General features: G+C 39.5%; 1 protein-coding gene across 3 annotated transcripts in view; it reads right to left on the bottom strand.

The window, feature by feature from the left end:
* Window positions 1–21,299, bottom strand: part of UNC80 (unc-80 homolog, NALCN activator) — a 253,679-nt gene that overhangs the window by 5,903 nt on the left and 226,477 nt on the right. For 2 of the 3 annotated variants that reach the window (XM_003133630.5, XM_021075019.1), the window contains 7 exons: window positions 18,711–18,895; window positions 17,974–18,139; window positions 15,987–16,166; window positions 12,050–12,188; window positions 9,023–9,079; window positions 2,466–2,547; window positions 928–1,039 (listed from right to left, as the gene is read on the bottom strand). In XM_003133630.5, coding sequence (XP_003133678.3) covers window positions 928–1,039; window positions 2,466–2,547; window positions 9,023–9,079; window positions 12,050–12,188; window positions 15,987–16,166; window positions 17,974–18,139; window positions 18,711–18,895 — 921 coding nt within the window. The remainder of the gene's footprint in view (window positions 1–927; window positions 1,040–2,465; window positions 2,548–9,022; window positions 9,080–12,049; window positions 12,189–15,986; window positions 16,167–17,973; window positions 18,140–18,710; window positions 18,896–21,299) is intronic. The other variant, XM_021075020.1, reaches the window with a different exon arrangement.

Here is a 21,299-nt window from a genome sequence, read left to right as displayed (position 1 = left end):
TACATGCACGGCTATGTTCACAACAGACAATTCACAAGAGACACAGAAACAACCTAAATGTCCACTGAAAGATGAATGGATTAAGATGTGACCCACACACACTCAGGAGTATTCTTGGCCATAAAATGAAATAATGCCATTTGCAGCAACATGAATGGAACTAGAGATTCTCATACTAAGTGAAGTCAGAAAGAGAAAGACAAATACCATATGATAATCATTTTTATGCGGAATCTAAAATATGACACAAATGAACCTACCTACAAAACAGAAACAGACTCATGGACAAGGAGAATAGACCTGTGGTTGGTTGCCAAGGTTGGGCGAGGGATGGAGTGGGAGACTGGGGTTAGCTGATGTATTATACACAAAGGGGATAAACAATAAGGTCCTATTGTATAGCACAGGGAACAATAGTCAAAGTACTATGATAAGCCATAATGGAAAAGAATATTTTTAGAAAATGTATGTGTGTGTGTGTATTTATATATATATCACTTTGCTGCACAGAAGTTAACACAATATTGCAAATCAACTACAATTAAAAAAAAAAGTCCCCAAAGAATAAAAAAAAAAACAAACAACCATAAAAGTCCCTATTATTCCTTATTCCTTTGTCTTCAGTAAGACATACAACAAACCCAGTCCCTGGTTTGGGTAAATAAAACACAACCTTCTATAGGCAAACTTTTGAAACATTTGAGGTTTACCTTGGATTGTTCCCTTTCCCTAGTTCATGAGGGTAGGGATAGGAGGGGAAGATGAAGAAAAAAAAGGCATTCGAGTTTTCTGGGAAACTTCTTCCCTTTTCCTAGTGGCTCCCACAGATGTGCTTATCTACATGAGCTTAGTCTCTGCAGGCCTTCCCAAGTGGGTGGTGTGTCAGTGTGTCAGTGGTGTAGTTAGACTGGACACAGGAGGCCTCACCAGATGGCTTTGTTTTAGGTTGAATGCTCCTGCGAGTGGTTGACAGCCGAGCCCCATGGCGGTTCCTGGATTCCGTCTGAGTCTTCTGACGAGACAGTAGAGGACGTCTTAGCTGAAAGAGAATAGGCAGAAGAAAGCTAGCAAGCGGGTCTAATGGCCTGTAAGGAGAGACTGAGGCTCCGAGGATTCTGACTATGGTTTGCTCCTTTCTTGGTGGGTTTCTGTGGATCTAATGGTTGTTCCCTACATTCATACTAAATAAAATAAATGTCTTTCTGCATATTTAAATACAAATACACACTTGATTCTGGTATCCCCTTGAACCAATTCTATCTTCTGATTATTACCCCTTTATATATCCTAAGAATATTGACATAATTTAAAATAGTCACAGTGAGAATTTCAGTGAATTTAAGAATACAAAACTTATAATTTTTATTTTTTAATTAAAAAAATTTTTTTTTGTCTTTTTGCCATTTCTTGGGCTGCTCTTGCAGCATATGGAGGTTCCCAGGCTAGGGGTTGAATAGGAGCTATAGCCACCAGCCTACGCCAGAGCCACAGCAACGCTAGATCCTTAACCCACTGAGCAAGGCCAGGGATGGAACCCACAACCTTATGGTTCCTAGTTGGATTCGTTAACCACTGAGCCACGACGGGAACTCCAACAATTTTTTTTTTTTTTTTTTTTTTTTTAGGGCCACACCTGCAGCATATGGAAGTTCCCAGGCTAGGGGGTCTTACTTGGAGCTGTAGCCACTGGCCTACACCACGGGAAGGTGGGATCTGAGCCACGTCTGCCACCTAACCACAGCTCATGGCAATGCCAGATTTTTAACCCACTAAGCGAGGCCAGGGATCGAACCCGTATCCTCATGGATACTAGTTGGGTTTGTTAACCCCTGGGCCACAACGGGAACCCCAAAACTAACAATTATTGCTTACCAATTAGCCTGTGCTCATCTGAAAGCTATAGGTGAACATACGCTACCTCTCAAGGGGAGGTTGATAAACAAACAAACACCTCAGATGCTAGGGAAATGTCTGGTCTCCAAATCAGTGCTGGGATGTTCCCATCAAAGTAACCACACAAAGCCTCACTTAGGTTTTTATTTAGATAGTAATATAGAGGAACCCCATATAAAGAAAGCTGCAAAGATGATCTTTACTTCAATTTCAGTTTTAAATGGAATTGTTTATCTTGAATGACTATGTCTCTGCCTCTGCACAGAAACAGGCCTTAAATCAACTTTATAATGAATCTTCTATGGCCAGTAGTTTGGCTGGCCAAGATTTCTGGATAGGGAGCAAATAAAAGTATAGGCACCCTTAGGTTGCCAAGTAATCAGCTTTGCTAAGAAGAAGGTTCAGAGCTAAAATAGAAGCTCCAAACTCTCAGCATGTTTTAACGTTGCTCTGTACTGCTTATTTCAGGTGGGGAGAAGGCAAAATATGGTCTTCATATACCTGGGCATTAAAAATTGAATAGAGCTTCCATTTCTTAGGATGACTCTCCTGGCCTTTCAGGGTCTGCTTACCTGCCTCAGGCCCCTCTTCCTCCCCAGTGGCTGTTGAAGGAGGAGGTTCTGTTGGCCAGGTTCACTCTGCACACTTGCCACCCTGTCAAGCACCAACAGTGTTAGCGTCCTCTGGAGAGAGGGCAGAAGATGGTCCTCTGGTGGGTGTTAGCCAAAATCACTGATAGGAAACAGTCACTTCAAAGATACCGTTATCTTTGAAGGAAGGTTGGGAAAGAATCCCTGGGATGGGAGTTTTCAAAGGTTTCGGAGGAAGGACAGGGCCTTGTAGCCCCAAGCTGCCAAAATTGAGATTCTCTTTTCAATCACTGATGCCGGATCTATCATTCAGCAAAACATCGATTCAAACACACCCCTGGTTTGGAAGCCACCAATTGGCTTAAGATATCATATTCTAATCTCAATTTTTTTTTCAAGGGTAAGGAAAAAGGTGGTGACAAACAAACACGAACAACTCTTATCACATGGATGGGAACACCTTTTTTTAAATTTCAATTTAAATGAAAATAAGATGGACGAATATCAAACACATCAGACACAGAATCCATTTGGGTGAAGGGTCACATTCAACACATGTTTGCAGCCTGAAGTCTCTGTGACTGAGTAAATGAATAGTCACACGGATAGACGATTAAATGTGTAAAAACAGTTTCAGATTTAAAAGGCTGGCAAAGTAATGAAGCTATCATTACAACTTAGATGCTTAATTAATTAATATTGAATAGCTGCACCCAGACATAGCACATGATTTATAAAAGTAACAACCTGCTCCCCCCAAATTTACTGTGTATGTGTGTCTTTTATATGCAAAAATGACTACCAGCAGTGGTCCCTATTTTAGTGTTAGGTGAAGCTGAAAACACTGTCATGGGCCCATGACCCTTTTTCATTCTGCATGCATGTGTAATGGGGATTTATAATGGAGTGGAGGTGAAAAAAAAGAAATGTATTGTGCCCCAGAGAACACTGTAATCCTGTGGATGATGCCAATGTGATTATTTGGTTAATGGGTAATTAATTTCTGCTTTGCCTTTGCAAAAGGAGAGTCATCTACAAATGGTTTTTACAGTAAAATATTCCACAGAGGAATGCAGAGTCAGCAACTGTCCATGAAAACAGAAAGACTGTATTCATTCAATGTAATCAAAAAAAAAAAAAAAAAAGTTTATCTAAATACAGTCTCCCTGCAATTGTAGGGAAAGAAATTGTGGCAAGATGGACAATCAGATGGTTCCCTGTTGTATTAACAACTAGTTAGCCATCACATGGTCTACATAGTCACATCTGTGATTTTTTAAGTCTTAATCATCTTTCCATTAGAAGAAAATCAATGATTCCCAAATGGAATCCCAAATGGAGTTTATCATAGTTTTTCTGAAGTAAGGATGTAATTATATAATGATTAGACCATTTGGGATACGCAATACAAAATTCCATAAAGAATCTCAAAGACAGATGTTTCTAAGCAGTCTTGGTTCTCCTGAATATCAAGTTCCAAAAAATCAGTGTACATTATTTTTATACATATATGACCTTATACCGTATATGACCTTTCTATGAAGATGGAAAATTACCCCAAAGTAACAGCACAATAAATTCTGATAAACAATCCAGATCAAGTTGCTGGCATGTTTGAAAGAACATCTCCTTCTTAATTATACATTTTAACATGTGTTTTAGGAAGTAGTATTCAATTACCATATGCACAAAAGTATAAACAAGTTTCTCCTAAATACCAAGCAAAGCTTTCGCTGGAATGGATTCTTCATTGACATCTAAATGTTACCTCAGTTCCCTTGGCCATAAAGGGAGGTTAATACTTACCACCTACCTCCCATTAAGGTAGAGAAAAGAAGTTAGTTGATGTGAAATGGTTTGAACATGAAAAGTGATGCTTCCTTGTTTTATATTTGTAATGAGTTTATTGCTTCTAGAATACTAGAAGGAAGTAGGTAATAAAATATCTTAAAAATAATTAGCAGAGAAAATGAAATAGAGGCAGTCCGTTTGTCTCATTTTTATCCAGTAATCATATTGTGAGAAAAAAATGGTGTAAAAAAAAAGAAATACACGTCACTCAGGGAGTGTTAAATGTCAAAACATAATGGTAATTTCACGATGATTATTCCAAGGGAGGATCATAAGCATCAAAATTTTCTCTATGGATAGAGAGGCTTATAAGAAATGGATCAAGTCTATAGCTTTAGTAATTAGCTGTTCTATGTAAATGAATAATATTTCATCAGTGGAATGTACATATCAATGATGAAATTATAGAACATGTCCTTGGCAATACGGCCCAGCTAAGATATTATATTCTCCCTAAAAATGTGATGCTAATATGGTTATGTATGGAACGTCAAAGTCTGGCTTAACTGTGTGTAGAGGACACATTAATAGTAAACAACTAAAGAAATAAATAATGGAAGTAATTTATGCAGAAGTAATTCTGGGTTTATATCAAAATGGAGTTGCATATAAAAAGTGGTTTCAATTTAGCTTCTCCCCGTGTCAGGTAATATTTCCCCATCATGTGTAGGATTTGCAGTGTGTGACCATCAGGTGTGCAATACACCAAACAGAAGACCATGGTGTTTGCCCTCACTGAATACTGATTTCCTAAAAATCTGGGGAATACCGATCTCCCAAAAATTTTAGGGGAATACTGATTTCCTAAAAATTTTAATTTGGGGAATGAGAAATGGCTGATTTCCACTGCTTTGCCAGATAAGAAGCAAAAACAATAAGTATAAAAGCAAACGAAACTTTCTACATGGAAGCTAAAATCATTCTTTGTATTTTTGAGTCACAAAACAACATTACTATGGCAAACGATCTGAATTTTAGGAAGGTCAGTATACTGGGATCTTGGCAGAACTGGTGCAACTCAACTGTCTACAGAAACCAAGAACACCTTACTCAAAATGCAAGGAAGTAATTTACAGGCTAGGGACATTCAGACAATATCGGAAGACAATTCTGGCACAAATTACTTCTTTTCTCTTAGTTCTACATGAAGATTTGGAGTGCATAAATATGTATGTATCTCCTAATGGAAAATATATCTAACAGTATTTCTTAAAGGATAGGAGAACAAAGGGCCATTCAGTACAGCAATAAAAATTTATATCACTCATCTCAAATTATACAAAAAGTGTATTTCGATCTAGAAAGAGATTTCATCAATAAAAATTTTAAGTAGAAGCACTGGGCAAGGCTAGTACATAGAAAATGAATTTGTATCTTCATTGCTTTTATCTGTACTTTTAGATTCAATTTTAATATGGTTAGAGAAACCTAGAGGGAAAGCACAAGGCGTGCAGCATAGCCATTTTCCCTGAGTGATTGTCTTGCATAAAGAGAATGCATAAAGTCAGCACTAAAAGAACCATAAAGCATGTATAGAGAGAACAGGGGCATAAACAGTAGAAGAAATCCCACTCTTCTCCAGTAAGATACTATTGTTTAAATTTTACTTAGCCTCCACAACATCCAAGAAAATGTGTTTTAAATGCCACAGAATTTAGAGATTGGAGGCTGGAATTAGATTAGAAAGGGGAATAATCTGGATCTGAGTTATCCTGTAAGAATTGACTAAATCAAAGTACACTTATCTGTATATCACAACACACATTTTCCTAGCTATTTATTCTCAGCTACATAAAAGGATTCTTTTATTTTTATTTTTTATACCTTGGGAGTACTTGCCAGTTTTCATACTTCAAAAAAGTGGACAATCATGAAATGGATAGGTTATTTTTTTCGTTTTACCCAGACTATCTATCTTGTTCAAACTTGAGCCACATTCTTATTTTCCATTGTGTTTAAAATTACAGAATCAAATAGCATTGTAATCTCTCTCTCTCTCTCTTTTTTTTAAAGCTAGGGTTGATTGTCAATTCCTGCCTTTCAAAATGTTCTAACATGTCTAAACAAAATTTAGTTCTGAAGTATAAACTTTCAGGCTTAAGTGCTTGAATATCTTTCTGCACATCCATATTCTTCTGGAGAGACAATTTGGTCCATGGTGTGTGCATGTGGGAATAGACACAGGGAGGAAACATCTGCGATGAGCTTCTATACTTCTAACAGCAACGCTCTTAAAGAGAGAATTCTTCCATGGACTATTATTGCAATTTATTGATTTCCAAAAAATAGTCTTTTCTTCACAGCATAGTGTTTCTAACAGGCTTATATTTCTTGCCGTGAATCTTTTTAAGAAGCCAGTTAGCACAGGTTACAAAACAAATCCTAGAAGAAATTTTCTAAAGGTCTGCAAAATTTTTGTTTCTACCTATTCATGATCCTATGATTCTAGTCTCTTCCTCATGCAGCTCTCAGACTAACTTTTCTATTTGGCCTAAAACAAGTACTGTTTCAAAAGCAAATCCCCAAGAAGTTGATCAAAATGTGAGGCTGGGGGAAGGAGCAGGATTTATTACCTTCCATTAGCATGCCTCCTGATATTTTTTAAGCCTTGAAGTCAGGTTTTCCTTAGGACTCCTTTGGGTGTGTTTTAGATCCCGAGTGCTCAGGTGTGTGCTAAAGTTAACACCTTACTGCTTCTTTGGGATTTTAAGAGTCTGCAGCAGAAAGAGGTTTTGTGCCAAAAATAAGAAAGCCTGGAAACCAAATATAAAAAGTATATATCCTATTTTATAAACTGAACTTAGTAAGCTCCTCTCCTCCAAAGAGAACTTGGTGACATGATGAGTTCAGGAGGTATGATTTGCAGTGTATGGCAAAGGTGGATGTGCTATAGCTTGTGGTACCCCTCAGCATTCACAGAATTATTTAGAATCCAAAATGAATGCCTTACCTTCTGGTTTCTTAATGACCACATATGATCCCAGGCAACTAACACCCAGAACTAAAACACACCAGGTAGAGGAACAACAGATCAACAACAGCTGATGTAAAATAGCCATCAAAGTCCTCACATGACTGACCAATTCAACTATAGATTCAACCCATAGCTTTGGCTCTGAACCATCCTCACATAGCAAGAACTCTGAGTTTATTCCCATTGACACTGGACCCAGGGCAGAGTGGATTGGTTTCAATAACTCCAGAGCAGTCATTTGAACGCTAAACCCTGCCAGGGAGGGCTAAATCCTTGGGAGAAGTTATAAAAGTCAAACTCAAACTTCTGCCTTCTCTCACCAATGTCAGACTAGTATTTTTACTCAGCAAGAGTAGATTTTGGCCTAATTAGAAAAGGCCCCGGGACAAAGTCAACCAAATGGAAGTCTGATTTAACACTTCCAGCTTTCAGTGGGACATTGAAATGATCTTCCAAACTAGGTTCTCCTGTCGTATATGTACTATCAAGCATTCAAGAGATGCATGCTTTGAAACCAGTGGTTATGGCGCTAGGCTTGGTTCAGAGCTCGTCTATCACTGTGTACAATAAAAGAAAGCCATCTTGAGGTCTGCCTCATTCTTCCTCCTCCCCAAAGCTCTTGGTAATGGAATTAGACCTGCACCTTGCAGCACCTCCACATTTACCACCAACAAGAGACTGATCTGTCGAGGCAGGGGCTCGCAAACACAAATGAATGCCATGAATTATGAGGCCAGTAAAAAAAAAAATATACACCTGATAATGGAATAAATTTCCCATTTTCAATTGCAGAAGAAAATGTGAAATCTGAACAAGATGTAAAGGAAACAAAGGACAACCTTTCACAGGAATGGCCTCTCAACATTTCCTCATCTTTGTGATAAAGCAATAAACACGGGTGCACTCACTATATAATGCAAACCTGAAAGGGAATATTTCTCTTGAGATGGAACAAAGGCACTCTTCTAACGAACAAGAAGCATTACCCCTAATGAGGATTAGTTGAGAGGTGTGAATCAACAGCACAAGATTAGGAATGTTTGACGTGGTTTATCTGAGTGTTAAAGGTGCAGTCCCCCTTTCTGAAGCTTTAAATCAATAGCCAAGCCATTATATTCTTTGCCTCATAAGACTTCTCTTACCAAGATATTTCACAGCAAATTTGGGAGTCATCTTTGTACTGGGACAGATGTTCTTTATATAAGTGTTGTTTGAACAAGCTACTATAATAGCCTGCCAGGTAGCATCATGCATCAAAGAGAGGGAATTATATAAATTGTTTTCTTACCATCCATGGTATTAGCTAAAAGACCTGTCTGAATTTAACAAGGGGCTTCCTGATGATGGGGCGTTGTATTAAAAAGTTTCTGAAAAAAAAAATCCTTAAAGAATATCAGTGTGAAGGGAATGATTAGATGGGATAAATTTAACATTTGGTATATCATACTCTTTGTAGACTGTCCATAGGATAAGCCCCTAAAAGAACTCCAGAATTTTTTTAGGTAAGCTTTTTAGGCCATTTGCGATTGAGCTCTGAAGCCGAAAACGGAGGCTACACCTTTGACTTCCAGGCTCGTGTGTTCATGAGCAACAAAGGGCAAGGAATGGAACTCGATATCAAGACGGGGCGAGAGGAGACAGAGAGACAGAGGAGACAGGGAACAGCTCGTTTCCCAGCACAGACACCAATAGACAGGTAGCATTGACACTGTACCTAGAGAGGCTGCCCTCGGCGGCCAGGCCCTGGGAGTCATCGAGGACATTAGGTTCACTGCAGGAGGGGTAGGGAGATGAAGCATTTAGGGAAAGAAAATGCAAACAAATAAAAGAAAAAGAAAAAAAGGCATGCAATTTTCTGCTTCCAAGAACCAAAAATAAATAAATAAATTTAACAGAACAAGGAAGGAAAAGGAGACAGTCAACCATTTCACCTTGTGCTGGGTTTGTCAAGACATAGGACTCCAGGCAATGGGGGAGGAGGGACTTCAGGGGGACGTGACTCCCAAAGGAGTGATCTATTGATTGCTCAAGAGCTGGGACTTAAAAAGTGAGCTCGGAATAGACACAGGAGCTCAGAAATGCACTGCAGAGTGAATCTGTAGAAGACAAAACTATCATTCCTTTGGTCACCATTTGGCTGGGTGGTTGTGATTTTTCACCTGTCTTAAGTACATGATGTTTCCTCGACCAGGATCCTGCTTCCTGTGTGTTTTGACATTATCACACAGAAACCACTTACCATGAACTGCCACAACCCAACTCTTGGAACTGATGCCATAAAGAAAAGCAAAGAATGAACCCAACTGCACCTGCTCATTCTGCAGTGAAAATGCAAGTAAACAAATGGAAGGAAGATAACCCTAGAAAATTCACATGAAACTCGCATTTACCTCCTCACTCCATCCTCTAGTGACTGAAATGTAAAATGCCAAAAGAAGAAACCTGTCAAGTTGGTGAGAGAATAGTTCAATAGTTTATTGATTTATTTGGATGCTGCTGATTTGGGGAACTGTGAACAGAAATTGTGTCATGCTTTCTCTCTCCTTTCTTCAGTGCCTCAAATTTAGCTATGTACCCAGGAGGCACTCAATAAGTAGTTGTTAACATGGATGGAATTAGAAAGCCCTTTGGAAAACTGGAGTGTCTGCCCCCAAATAATTGTGGTTCACCTAACTGTATACTATAAAAAATAGTGTCCAGCCCCAGGAAGAGGCTTTCCCTAACACAGACAGACGTCATGGCCTTTAGCCTTACAAACTATTACTCAAACCCAAAGGCTTTAACTATATTCCTTTCCTGGATTGCTGATGGATTCATAATAGAACAAATTTTCTCCCCACAGAAATGAGGTAACCCCCTTAATGGATATATACAAAGGGAATGGATGGCCTAGTTATTTTAGGTAAATAACAACAACAACAACAAAAAACGCTCTACTTAGAATTCCTAAAATTCTTAAGTTTAAATAAACTTTTAAATAGACGGCTAGTTTTTGTTTATTCTTGATAGAAGTTTGCACATTTATATCAATTAAAAATAAATCACTTTATCAGTATTAGCTGTAACTTGTGTGACTTTACACCTTTTTTGAACATTTTATAGTTTGGCTCTGATTTTATTCAGATATTTCTAAGACTCCTTTTTCAAAAATAATTTACCAAATGGTATGTAAAAGAATCTCTTACAATGACTGTACCCTTACATGCTGTCAATTTTTGTAGTAACTCAATAGTACCTAAGTATTGCGTTCTTCACAAGTTTGTAATTTATTAATATTTTATTATTTTCCCTTATTTTAAAAAATATTCATCAAGGTTTGGCTTTATTTCAAAAATTTTATTGCATCTGTACAGTTCAGAAACTATTTGCTAAAAGATTTGGGCACAGGGTAATTATTTATGCATGTGGACTAATTTTATCTGAACACTAGAAGGTGCCCTGATTGTTATTATTTTCCATGCATAAATTACACCACATTGACTCTATAGGTAATATGAATAAAGAACAAACTAGATAAAAACACATAAGGCTGAACTCTGAAAGAATTCAGTTCCTGAAGTAAAAATATAATTGACTCTCAAACAGATGTTTTATCTCTTATGTCAGATCATTTTCTATTTTACTATATATGTATTATGGTGCACTACATATATAAAGTTTTAATTTTTTTTTCTTTTTCAGCTGCACTTGTGGCATATGGAAGTTTCCTGGGCCAGGGATCTAATCTGAGCCAGAGGTGCAACCTATGCCACAGCTGAAGCAACACCAGATCTTTAATCCATTGTGCCATGGTGGGAACTCCAAGATAAACTGGTGTTTTATTTTTGTTTTTGGGTTTTTTTTTTTTTTTTTTTGGCTTTTTGTCTTAGGGCTGCACCTGTGGCATATGGAAGTTCCCAGGCTAGGGGTCTAATTGGAGGTACAGCTGCCGGCCTACGCCAAAGCCACAGCAGCAAGGGATCCGAGCCACGTCTGCACCACACAGCTCACGGCAATGCCAGATCCTTAACCCACTGAGCGAGGCCAGGGATCAAACCTGCAACCCCATGGGTCCTAGTCAGATTTGTTTCCACTGCTCCACAATGGGAACTCCTCCAAGATAAAGTTTTCAATCTGTGTTCTTAGAGGGCAGAGAATGCCAAAGAGAAAATGTTTTAAAGGGTTTAGTTATGGAATCACAGAACTATAGGTTAAGAAGTTACCTTAAAGACCAACTTCAGCTAATTTTCTCATTTCACAGAGGAGAAAAGGCTCTTGTTAAATGACCTGCCAAGGTAATACATAATGCCATGGGTCCTTTACTTCTTGCCTTCTGTTAAGCATCACTACCTCCAACTAAATACTAATGACATGCCATTAAGGTCTAAATTTTACCAAATATATCAAGTTAGCCCTACACACTTGCCAGGTATTCATGATTAGCTTAGCTAATGATATATTTGAAATACAAGAATGTCATTTGAAAGGTGACCATGAAAGAAGACCATATCATCTATTTATAGAAAAATTTTAAGGAAAAACAATGCTTGGATCAGAAATTGAAATTCCTTCTACTGGCTTGGCTTAGAAAACTCTGTAAATTGGTGTCTGTGCAACCCTAGTTGAAAAGCCATTTGAATGGCCTGCTTAAAAACATGGATTGTTTGTCTCTCTTTAGGCTTTTTAGAGTAACAGGAGCGACTTTTCCAAATTCCCATCTTTGCCCCCAGTGCAAATGTATACCATATCCATGGCTCTTTACCTTTGGCTGGGTAACATGCCCACCTCAGCCTGAGGTGCAGACATGCTGGAGACATGGCTGGAGAACCGCCTCCTTCCAATGGTGCTCAGGAGGTAAGCTTCCTGTTCACTTACCACACTGGGCATGCTGACAGAGTCATCTGAAGGCCAGAGAAGGGAGTGTTAGGAAACTATGAGGTTGACCGAAGACCTAGACCAGCTTGGCACTTGGGTTCCACCCATGGCTTGAATACAACCCTGGGGCAGTATCTAAAGCTAAATGATCATTCATTTCTTTGTACAGATTCAAGACAAAGACCTTTGGGGTCTTAACATCTTCACTATTTGTATAAAACCAGAGACTCAACAGCTGAGCCTCTAGAGTTACTGAATATTGTTACTTGAGAATATGAGTAGAACATCCAGTTAAAGTCACTGGTTAGTTCATTTGGGTGAGGGAAATAGCTGCAATAAAACTTCATGATGGTATCTTCATCTGGAACAACAAAAGCCCTTTGGGATTAGTTCTTAATCTGTACAAAGGGATGAAGGATAATTCTTCACAGCTATACATCTCGCACGCTCAAACAGCCTTGATGAAATAAATGTAAATGTCTTGTTTATTTCTACAGGAAAATTTTTTTGTAAAACCTATGAGGCATCTGCAAATTAAACATTTCAGAAAAGCTGGACAATAAAGTTTTAAGCATTTCAGAAATAGTTCAATAAGAGACTTTGTTATTGAGCAAGTTATGCATGATTCTTTGACTTTCAAACATTACATTCAGTACGTTTCATGATTTTTAGACTGTTGAGGGGAAGACAATTTCAGATTTTGGGGGGATATTTAAAAGTATATAAAGTTCAGAAACAAATGCTTATTTTACCTAAATTTAAAATCTGAAGCACAATCTTGTTTTCTCCATAGAAACAGAAATTAAGTATTCACCTCCATATGAAAATTAACTTTACCACAATATTTGTGACAAGCTGACCTCATTCTAAGTGAGATCATATGTTTGCTACTGAATAGGAAACATACCTTGATTAACATAGAATTTTGGTGAATTTATGCTACCATACAAGGTCATCTGACATCATTTACTTAAAATATCCCAAGCGGTCGCATTCCTAATGAAATTTATTTTAAATCAACAGGTGAATATGAAAGTGCTAAAACTTATAATTTGCTGGGTAATAACTGATTTGAAGTTGATCTTTATTACAGAAAGGCATTTCCATTTTAGGTGTGTTCATAGAGAAGAGAGTAACCAAATGTACCTTAAAAACATGGAAAAATGTGGTAGGGTAGATTGAGCTATTTCTACAAAAACCTTTTTGGGATTCCATTGATTTCCTCCCCCTCCCCATTCTTCAAACTCAATGTCACTTAACAGTTACTCCTTCGATATTTGTTTGGTGACTGATCGTGTGGTGACTTCCATTCACTCTTTTGTTAAGGGTTCTTTGGCAAAAATGTTTGTCATCTCCTCTGCAAAACCTTAAGAATTTAGAAGCAGAGAACGTACTTTCTCATACCTTCTTGTTTCTCATCTCAGTCCTGCTAGGTCTTAGTACAAGTGTGATAACTGAATAGGAAAATCTTTTAATTCAAAGGTGTAAACCCTCTAGTTTTCACACCCCATCTCTGAAATTAATACACATTAATCATAATCACACTACACTGCGTGTTGGCAATCCTGTTTTCAACGGGATGGTGGTGATGTTTGAGAGCAGAAATGTTAGTAAAAACTTGCATGTGTGCTTGTGTATAAGTGTTAGTTTTCAAATACTATCTCTGTTTAAGCTTTCTCAATTTTTTTTTTTTTTTTTTTTGTCTTTTGTCTTTTCAGGGCCACATGTGTGGCATATGGAGATTCCAGGCTAGGGGTCTAATCAGAGCTATAGCTGCCGGCCTACGCCAGAGCCACAACAACGTGGGATCTGAGCCACATCTGCTACCTACACCACAGCTCACAGCAACGCTGGATCCTTAACCCAATGAGTGAGGCCAGGGATCAAACCACAACCTCATTCATGGTTCCTAGTCAGATTCGTTTCCGCTGCACCACGATGGGAACTCCAAGCTTTCTCTATTTTTCTTCCCTAGCTCCTTCCTACTGGCTTTGTCATCTGCTTGTTCATAAGCTTACCTGCAAAATATATTTAATTCTTTTTTTTTTTTTTTTTTTTTTTGTCTTTTTGCCTTTTCTAGGGCTGCTTCCTGTGGCATATGGAGGTTCCCAGGCTAGGGGTCTAATCAGAGCTGTAGACGCCAGCCTACACCAAAGCCACAGCAATGTGGAAGCCAAGCTGAGTCTGTGACATACACCATAGCTCACGACAATGCTGGATCCTTAACCCACTGAGCAAGGTCAGGGATCGAACTCTCAACCTCATGGTTCCTAGTCAGATTCGTTAACCACTGTGCCACGACGGGAACTCCTATTTAATTCTATTATAAAGAGTTTGTTATCATTTGCCATCATTTAAAAAAACTGCTGGGAGAGACTACTTCAAGCATTAAAGAAAAATAGACCTAACTTCTGGACTTCTGGACTATTATTAGGACTTAATGAATATTCAAACTACTGATCCTGTTCTCTTTCATTTTTTTGTGGTCAAGATTTTTCAAGATTTCCCTAATTACAATTTTAGGATTTTGTCCATGAGCAATAAGCAGAGTGATTTAGAAGTAAATATGCCTGTAGCATGCAGGACAATATGATTATCACTTTGTTATCTACTTAGCCCTGAAACGAAGTCTGGAAGTCTTACTGATGCGTGCTTTGCCATAGCAGTTATTTATTTTCTTCTGCTACACATCCAACTGTAATAGGGTATTAAAATACTTTCATTCATTTTAGTTAATTAAAATTCTAACCTCAACTCTAGTTAATTTAGTTCAGAGTGAGCCTTTTGTTGTTTGGTACAGACAGGCTCTGAGTGAAGATCTAGATTTTGTTTTTATAAGGCACTGAAAGCACACTTTGCTATAAATGTTACATCAGAATGTCTTTAAAACACAAGTGAAAAATAATTGATGCCGTTAAAAAATATTAAGTGACAATGGTATTTCGTGACTTTTGCACATAATAAAGTGTGCTTTTGATTTTCCCTCATTTTAGAGCACCAAATCTTTAGAAACTCTTGGGAAGCCCCAGTTGCTGGGGATTTTTTTTTTTTTTCCTCTTTAGGGCTGCACCTTTGGCATATGGAAGTTCCCAGGCTAGGGGTTGAATCAGAGCTGCAGCTGTAGGCCTATGCCACAACCACAGCAGCACCAGATCTGAGCCTTATCTGTGACCTACACTGCAGCTTGTGGCAATGCTGGATCCATAACCCACTGAGCAAGGCCAAGGATTGAACCCGCATCCTCATGGATACTAGGTGGGTTAACCCACTGAGCTGAAATGGCAATTCCCAGTTACTGGGGACATTCTTAACTCAAGCTGGGTTGTACGCCCTCAAAACAGTCTGCTGGTTTACATTCTAGATAATAGAGCCCACCAGTCTTTCCTCAGTTACAAGCATATGTATTGCTCACTTTTCCTTGCCCAGCAAGTCATGTAAGTGCTGACTGACCTTCTAAGCAAGATGCCCAGGAGAAAGGGGAATAAACAGTCCCCTTAGTCACCTAACCACAACTTAAATGAGTTGGTGGAAAGGCTGAATACATAAGCTGAAAGAAAATTTAGGGGTCACTAAAGATTTACTCTCGCCTGAACTCCTACCAAATGCCCAAGGATATCAAAGAATATACAGACAAGCAGGCAAGGCATCAGAAATCATGGAATCATAATTCCATTTTGAATTCTCTTTGTAAAAAGACCAGGGGATCCGACCTGAAGAAGGTCCCAATGGCAGAAATCCTTCCCAAGCCCTCATTCACACGGCCAAGCTGTGTCATATATGACCCCCTCCCCACCCTGCTCCTGGGATGCTGCAGGGTGACCTACTCTCTTCATCCTCCTCATCCGTTCGACTCAAGGTGTCCTGTGAAGCCTGCTGGGACGGCTCGCTGTCCTGCTCCCAGACAGTGCCAGTGCCCGTGTTGGAGCGGGACATGGTGGCCAGGCTCAGGCGGTACGCAGAGGTGGAGGTGCCCACGGTGCTGATGGATGTCTTCCCTTGGTAGGCTAGCAGGATTGGGAGACCAGGAAAAATCCATGGTGAGCATCTCGAAAGAAAACAAATGCTAGCTTCAAACTCCTCCCTGACAATTGCATTTTTTTAAAGGAAAGGTCTTATAAATAGTGTGTCCCAGATAGATGGTCTTTAGGACAAGGTAGCAAATGGAACTGAAAATGTTAAATAAGTTAAAAAAAAAAAAAAGGATCAAGAAACGAAAGATTGGCTGCTGATGTCTTATAATGGAATAGTTTTCCTTCAGGAGCAAAATATCTCTAGCAATGTAAAATGCTTTAATGTTGCTCGCTCTCTGTTTGTTCAGTCTCATTTTCCAAGGCTGACAGAATGTGAATTCATTTTGACCTGCACTATAGATTCCAACTTGGTCGATTTCATTGAGAAATATACCTTACCTGACACAAGCATATAGAAGTAATAAATATACTGACAGAAATCTCGCAATCAAAATTAGGATACATATTTAAAACTGTGTTCTTATCCCCTTTTCTGGAGATTATAGTTTATAAAGTACTCACTTGGTTCTATGTCAGATTATTTTATTATAAAGCAGAATATTTGAATGGCCACATGTAGATTTCACAAAAATTGTCTTTGTTAAGTTTTTAGTTTAAAAAATTAAAAACATTTTTTAAATTAAAAAATTTTTGGTCCTGTGTAGATTTCACCAAGATTACCTTTGTCAAAGTTTTAATCTTTTTTTTTTTTTTTCTCTTTTCACCACTCCAAGGCATATAGAGTTCCTGCGTCAGGGATCAGACCCGAGTAGCAGTTGTTGCCAATGCCACATCTGTGGCAATGCTGGATCCTTTAACCCATTGTGCCAGGGCCATGGATTGAACCTTCATCCCAGCACTCCAGAGACTCCGCCAATCCCATTGTGCCACCGCAGGAACTCCTTTCTCTCTCTCTCTCTCTCTCTTTTTTAATTTTTACTTTTTTGGCTCACAGCATATGGAAGTTCCCAGGCTAGGGATCCAACTTAAGGCACAGCTGGCATTGATCCTTAACCTGCTGAGCCACCAGGGAACTCCAAATTTTCAGTCTTTAATCTACATTACAAACAATATAAGTTTTAGAACCAAAAAGCCACATTTAATAATAATATGAGTAACGACTGCCCTCTAATGGCAGATGATGATTTACCTTCCTTTCCTTAGTAACCTGCAGTTAACATAATTATAAAAGTAAGCAATGCATTCCCAAGAAAATCTTTTGAATAATGTAAAGGAAGTACCTCCTAGCCTTCATTTTTTTTCCAACCTTTCTCCCTCCAATTTTTGAAAAGTTAAAGACTATACAGACCCAGTTTTAAGTCCCATCTCTGCTGTCAGTATCTTTGTAAGTTATTTATCCTCTATTGAGTTTCAGTTTCATTTTATAAGTAGACTCAGTTATGCACCTTGCAGGTCTATGTATGGATTAAATGAAATAACATCTGTGAAATAATCTATCCTATTACAGAAGCTCAATGAATGCAAGTCTCCTCCTTTTCAAAAAGGAAATAAAGGTAAGAATTTAAATAGTTTTTTTCCATTTAAATACTCAAGAAAAAGCTTAACTACCAAAATAAATATTTTAAAAGATGTGTTTAGAAAGGGAGAAAAATTACATTCTTATGATACCCCCTTGATTTGTTTTGTTATTGGCAAGGATCACAGGGTCAAATCTAGATGTATCGAAATGGTTAACTCATACTTGGTTCCAAAAAGAGCAGTGACCTGGAAAAAGAGGCATTCTTTGTAGGTTATAAGTTCCATTAGCCAAACAAATTCAGAATATCCCAAGCTTACTAACCTGAACCACTGTGAACTGCCTCTTTTAGAATTTTTAGTTCACTGTTGAACTCGGCAATGAGGGAGCTCTTGCACAGAGGGCGTGGGATGAAACGCCGCTCCAGCTGGTCAGCAATATGTTGTCGGGCAGACAGCTCTTCATGATTCTCTGCTGGCTGGGCCAGAAGCTGAAAGGAAGGCAGAGCTTCTCAGGTCCTCAATTTCCCCATCTGTAAGATGGGATAATTATTGCCTCTATTTCATAGTTGTTGTGAGGATTAAATAAGGTAATGGATATGAAGTTTTGAGAAGAGTGCTCAGAAGTGCTTAATCAGCACATTGTTTTGAATTGCTGCCCCCAGAAAATTGGGTATGAAGAGAATAAAAGAGTAGATGCATACTGACAGTCTCAGAGGAAAAATATGCTCTATCTAATTTTTTCCACTTTTTAAATCAGATCTCAGTTATGCCCCTGGACAGGAGACCATTTTTCAGATCATTCCATGGGCAAAAGGCTTTATAGACCTTAATTAAACTCTTACTGTGAAGGTATTTCTAACATGAAATTTTATCCCCTGGGATACTTGTTTGGGCTGTTTTCTCACCAAGCATGGTATTTATTAACAGGTCCTACTGACTGGACTGGTTAGAGCATATCCCCCAGAGCTGCTGCTGTCATCCTGCCTTAATCTGCAGAGCAGCACGTTTGTGGGGCTTGTCACTTCCCAGAGGAGACGTGCACACACTCACACACCACACCTTGCACTGGATGAAAGGCCGCAAGAGCACGAAGATGGGGATACGAGTCCGCACGATGAAATCGAGGAAGTCCCACAGGGCCAGGCCCCCGACCTTCCGCAGAGCCATCTCCTTCACCTGGAGGCTCAGCCAGTACCACTGGCTTCCGAGCTGCCTCTCAAAGCAGACGAGAATCACCTTCAGTGCTTCACACCAGGAAAAGAGAAAAGTGAGTCTGCAGACCTGGCAATCGGAGGAACCTGCCCACATCCAGTGGCCCACATCCACAGCCCTTTTCTGCATCAGACAATTTTCTGAATTCCGAAACTCTCTCTCCATGTTTTCAAAAACTTCAGGGTACTTCCGGTGAGTGTGTTGAGCTATCAGGACAGAAACTTGTAGGGTAAACACGTTTTCCATTTGGGAAAATTCAGACCCAAAGTGGTCACAGAATTGAAAGGGAAATGTGCTATAAACATGATGGGTGGCTAATATTTTGCTTTCTAAAAGTTCTGTCACAGTGGCTTTACAGTAATACCAGCATAGCAATCACATCCAAAGCTAAAACATTATGAGTGTTTTAAAATACTTTTAAGGTTAAAAATAATATATTCTTCTTATTAAAAGCAAAATCAAACTATGCAGAAATGCATAACATTAAAAAAAAGTCCTCTCTGAGTTCTCATTGTGGCTCAGCAGTAATGAACCCGACTAGTATCCATGAGCACGTAGGCTCGATCCCTGGCCTTGTTCGGTGGGTTAAGGATCTGGCATTGCTGTGAGCTGTGGTGTAAGTTGCAGACTCTGCTTGAATCTGGCATTGCTGTGCCTGGGGTACAGGCTGGCAGCTACCCCTAGCCTGCGAACTTCCATATGCCACGGGTGCGGCCCTAAAAGACAAAAAATAAAAAGTAAGTCCTCCTCTTTCCTACTCCCTTCCTGAGCCCACCCTAAACTGCTCCCCAGAGTAACCAGTACGTGTGTAATCAGTAGATCTTTCTGGAAGAGAAAACTCCACTTCCCCTTCGTCCCTCCCCCACCTCTCATTTTGCACATCATGTCTATTACTAAACCCTCTTGGAATTCTTTTGCAATATCTCTTTCCTCCCAGATTCTGGCAGCCTTGTCATAATCTACATTTATTTATTTATTTTTAGGAAGCAGATTTCCCAAAACGCTATGTCAAGACAAACCAGACTATTGCAAAGATTTCAAAGATTATGGTGGGGGCTTCCTTGGCCAGCCCAGGTCCTCCCACAGGATCTCCTGTGGGGCAGTCCAGGGATCCTGGGCTTTCTCCATCATGTGTTAATTCCTGTCTCCACATCAAGAAGACACACAGAAATCCAACTCCCTAAAGCCCTCAGGAGTCACATATACCTTCATCATCTATTTTTAAGGGCATTTCCAGGAGAAACTGTGCCATAGAACACAGAGAAAGATGCTGCAAAATTCTTCCTTCCTCATCTCCTGGTCACGATACCACTCCCTCAATGAAACATACACGTGGACAGAAAGCAACACTCCTCTATTCTGACCCTGGTCCTGGTGATATTTCTTTTTTCTTCTTCCCCCCCGGTCCCCGCCGCCTTTTATGGCTGCATCTGTGGCATATAGAAGTTCCCAGGCTGGGGCTGAATTGGAGCTGCAGCGGAGGACAACGCAACAGTGACAGCAACACCCAATCCAAGCCGAATCTGTGACCTACGCTGCAGTTTGTGGCAACGCCGGATGCTTAAGCTACTGAATGAGGCCAGGGATCAAACCCAAATCCCTACAGACACCATGCTGGGTTCTTAACCCACTGAGCCACAGCGGAATTCCATGGGTGACATTTCTACTGTTAGGTGCCTGCTAGCCTTCTCTGGGTTTCTGTCTTTTTGTTTTCCCACCTTCATGGAGGCCCAACACATGAGCAGAATAGAAAAGGGTTTAAGAGCAGAGATTCTGGTGCTGGATGGCTTAGTTTTGAAATCTGGTTCTGCCATTTATTAATTGTATAGCTTTAGGTAAGTTATTCAACCTTTCTGGGTCTTAGCCTCTTCCCTCCTAAAGTAAGAACATGGACTTCTTAGAGTTGTGAAGATCATGTAAAGGGTAGAAAACCCTGCTTAGTGTACACTGAGTGCTCGAAATAAAGGTAAAAGTAATTTAAAATAGAGGCCCAGTAGCCCAGCAAAGTAACCAAAGGATCCGCCTTCCTTAGAAAAGCAGAAAGTGGAGCGAGCAGAAGAGAGTCACTTGTTAGGTGTTTTCTCCTATCCCTGTCTTACTCTTTCTCCACCATCCTCTGTATAATCCCAGTCCTCAGGCAGGCCTCTTTGCCAGAGTCTAGATTTTACCTGAACCCTATATTCACTCTTTTTTTCTTTTTTCTTTTAGATGCTCTCTCGGTATGTGGAAGTTCACAGGCCAGGGAAAGAACCTGCACCACAGCAGCACCCTGAGCTGTTGCAGTGACAATGCTGGATCCTTACGCTGCTGTGCCACAGGACAACTCCTGAACCCTACATTCTCGTGCCCCTGGCAATCAGGCCTAGGTGGGTAGGTCCTATGCACATGCAGCCTTGTTTCTTTTTTTTTTCCTTTTTCATTCTCATTGTCAATTAC

Source organism: Sus scrofa, chromosome 15 (assembly GCF_000003025.6).
Source record: "Sus scrofa isolate TJ Tabasco breed Duroc chromosome 15, Sscrofa11.1, whole genome shotgun sequence".
Classification (NCBI taxonomy): Eukaryota; Metazoa; Chordata; class Mammalia; order Artiodactyla; family Suidae; genus Sus; species Sus scrofa.
This window is presented reverse-complemented; position numbering and strand designations above follow the sequence as displayed.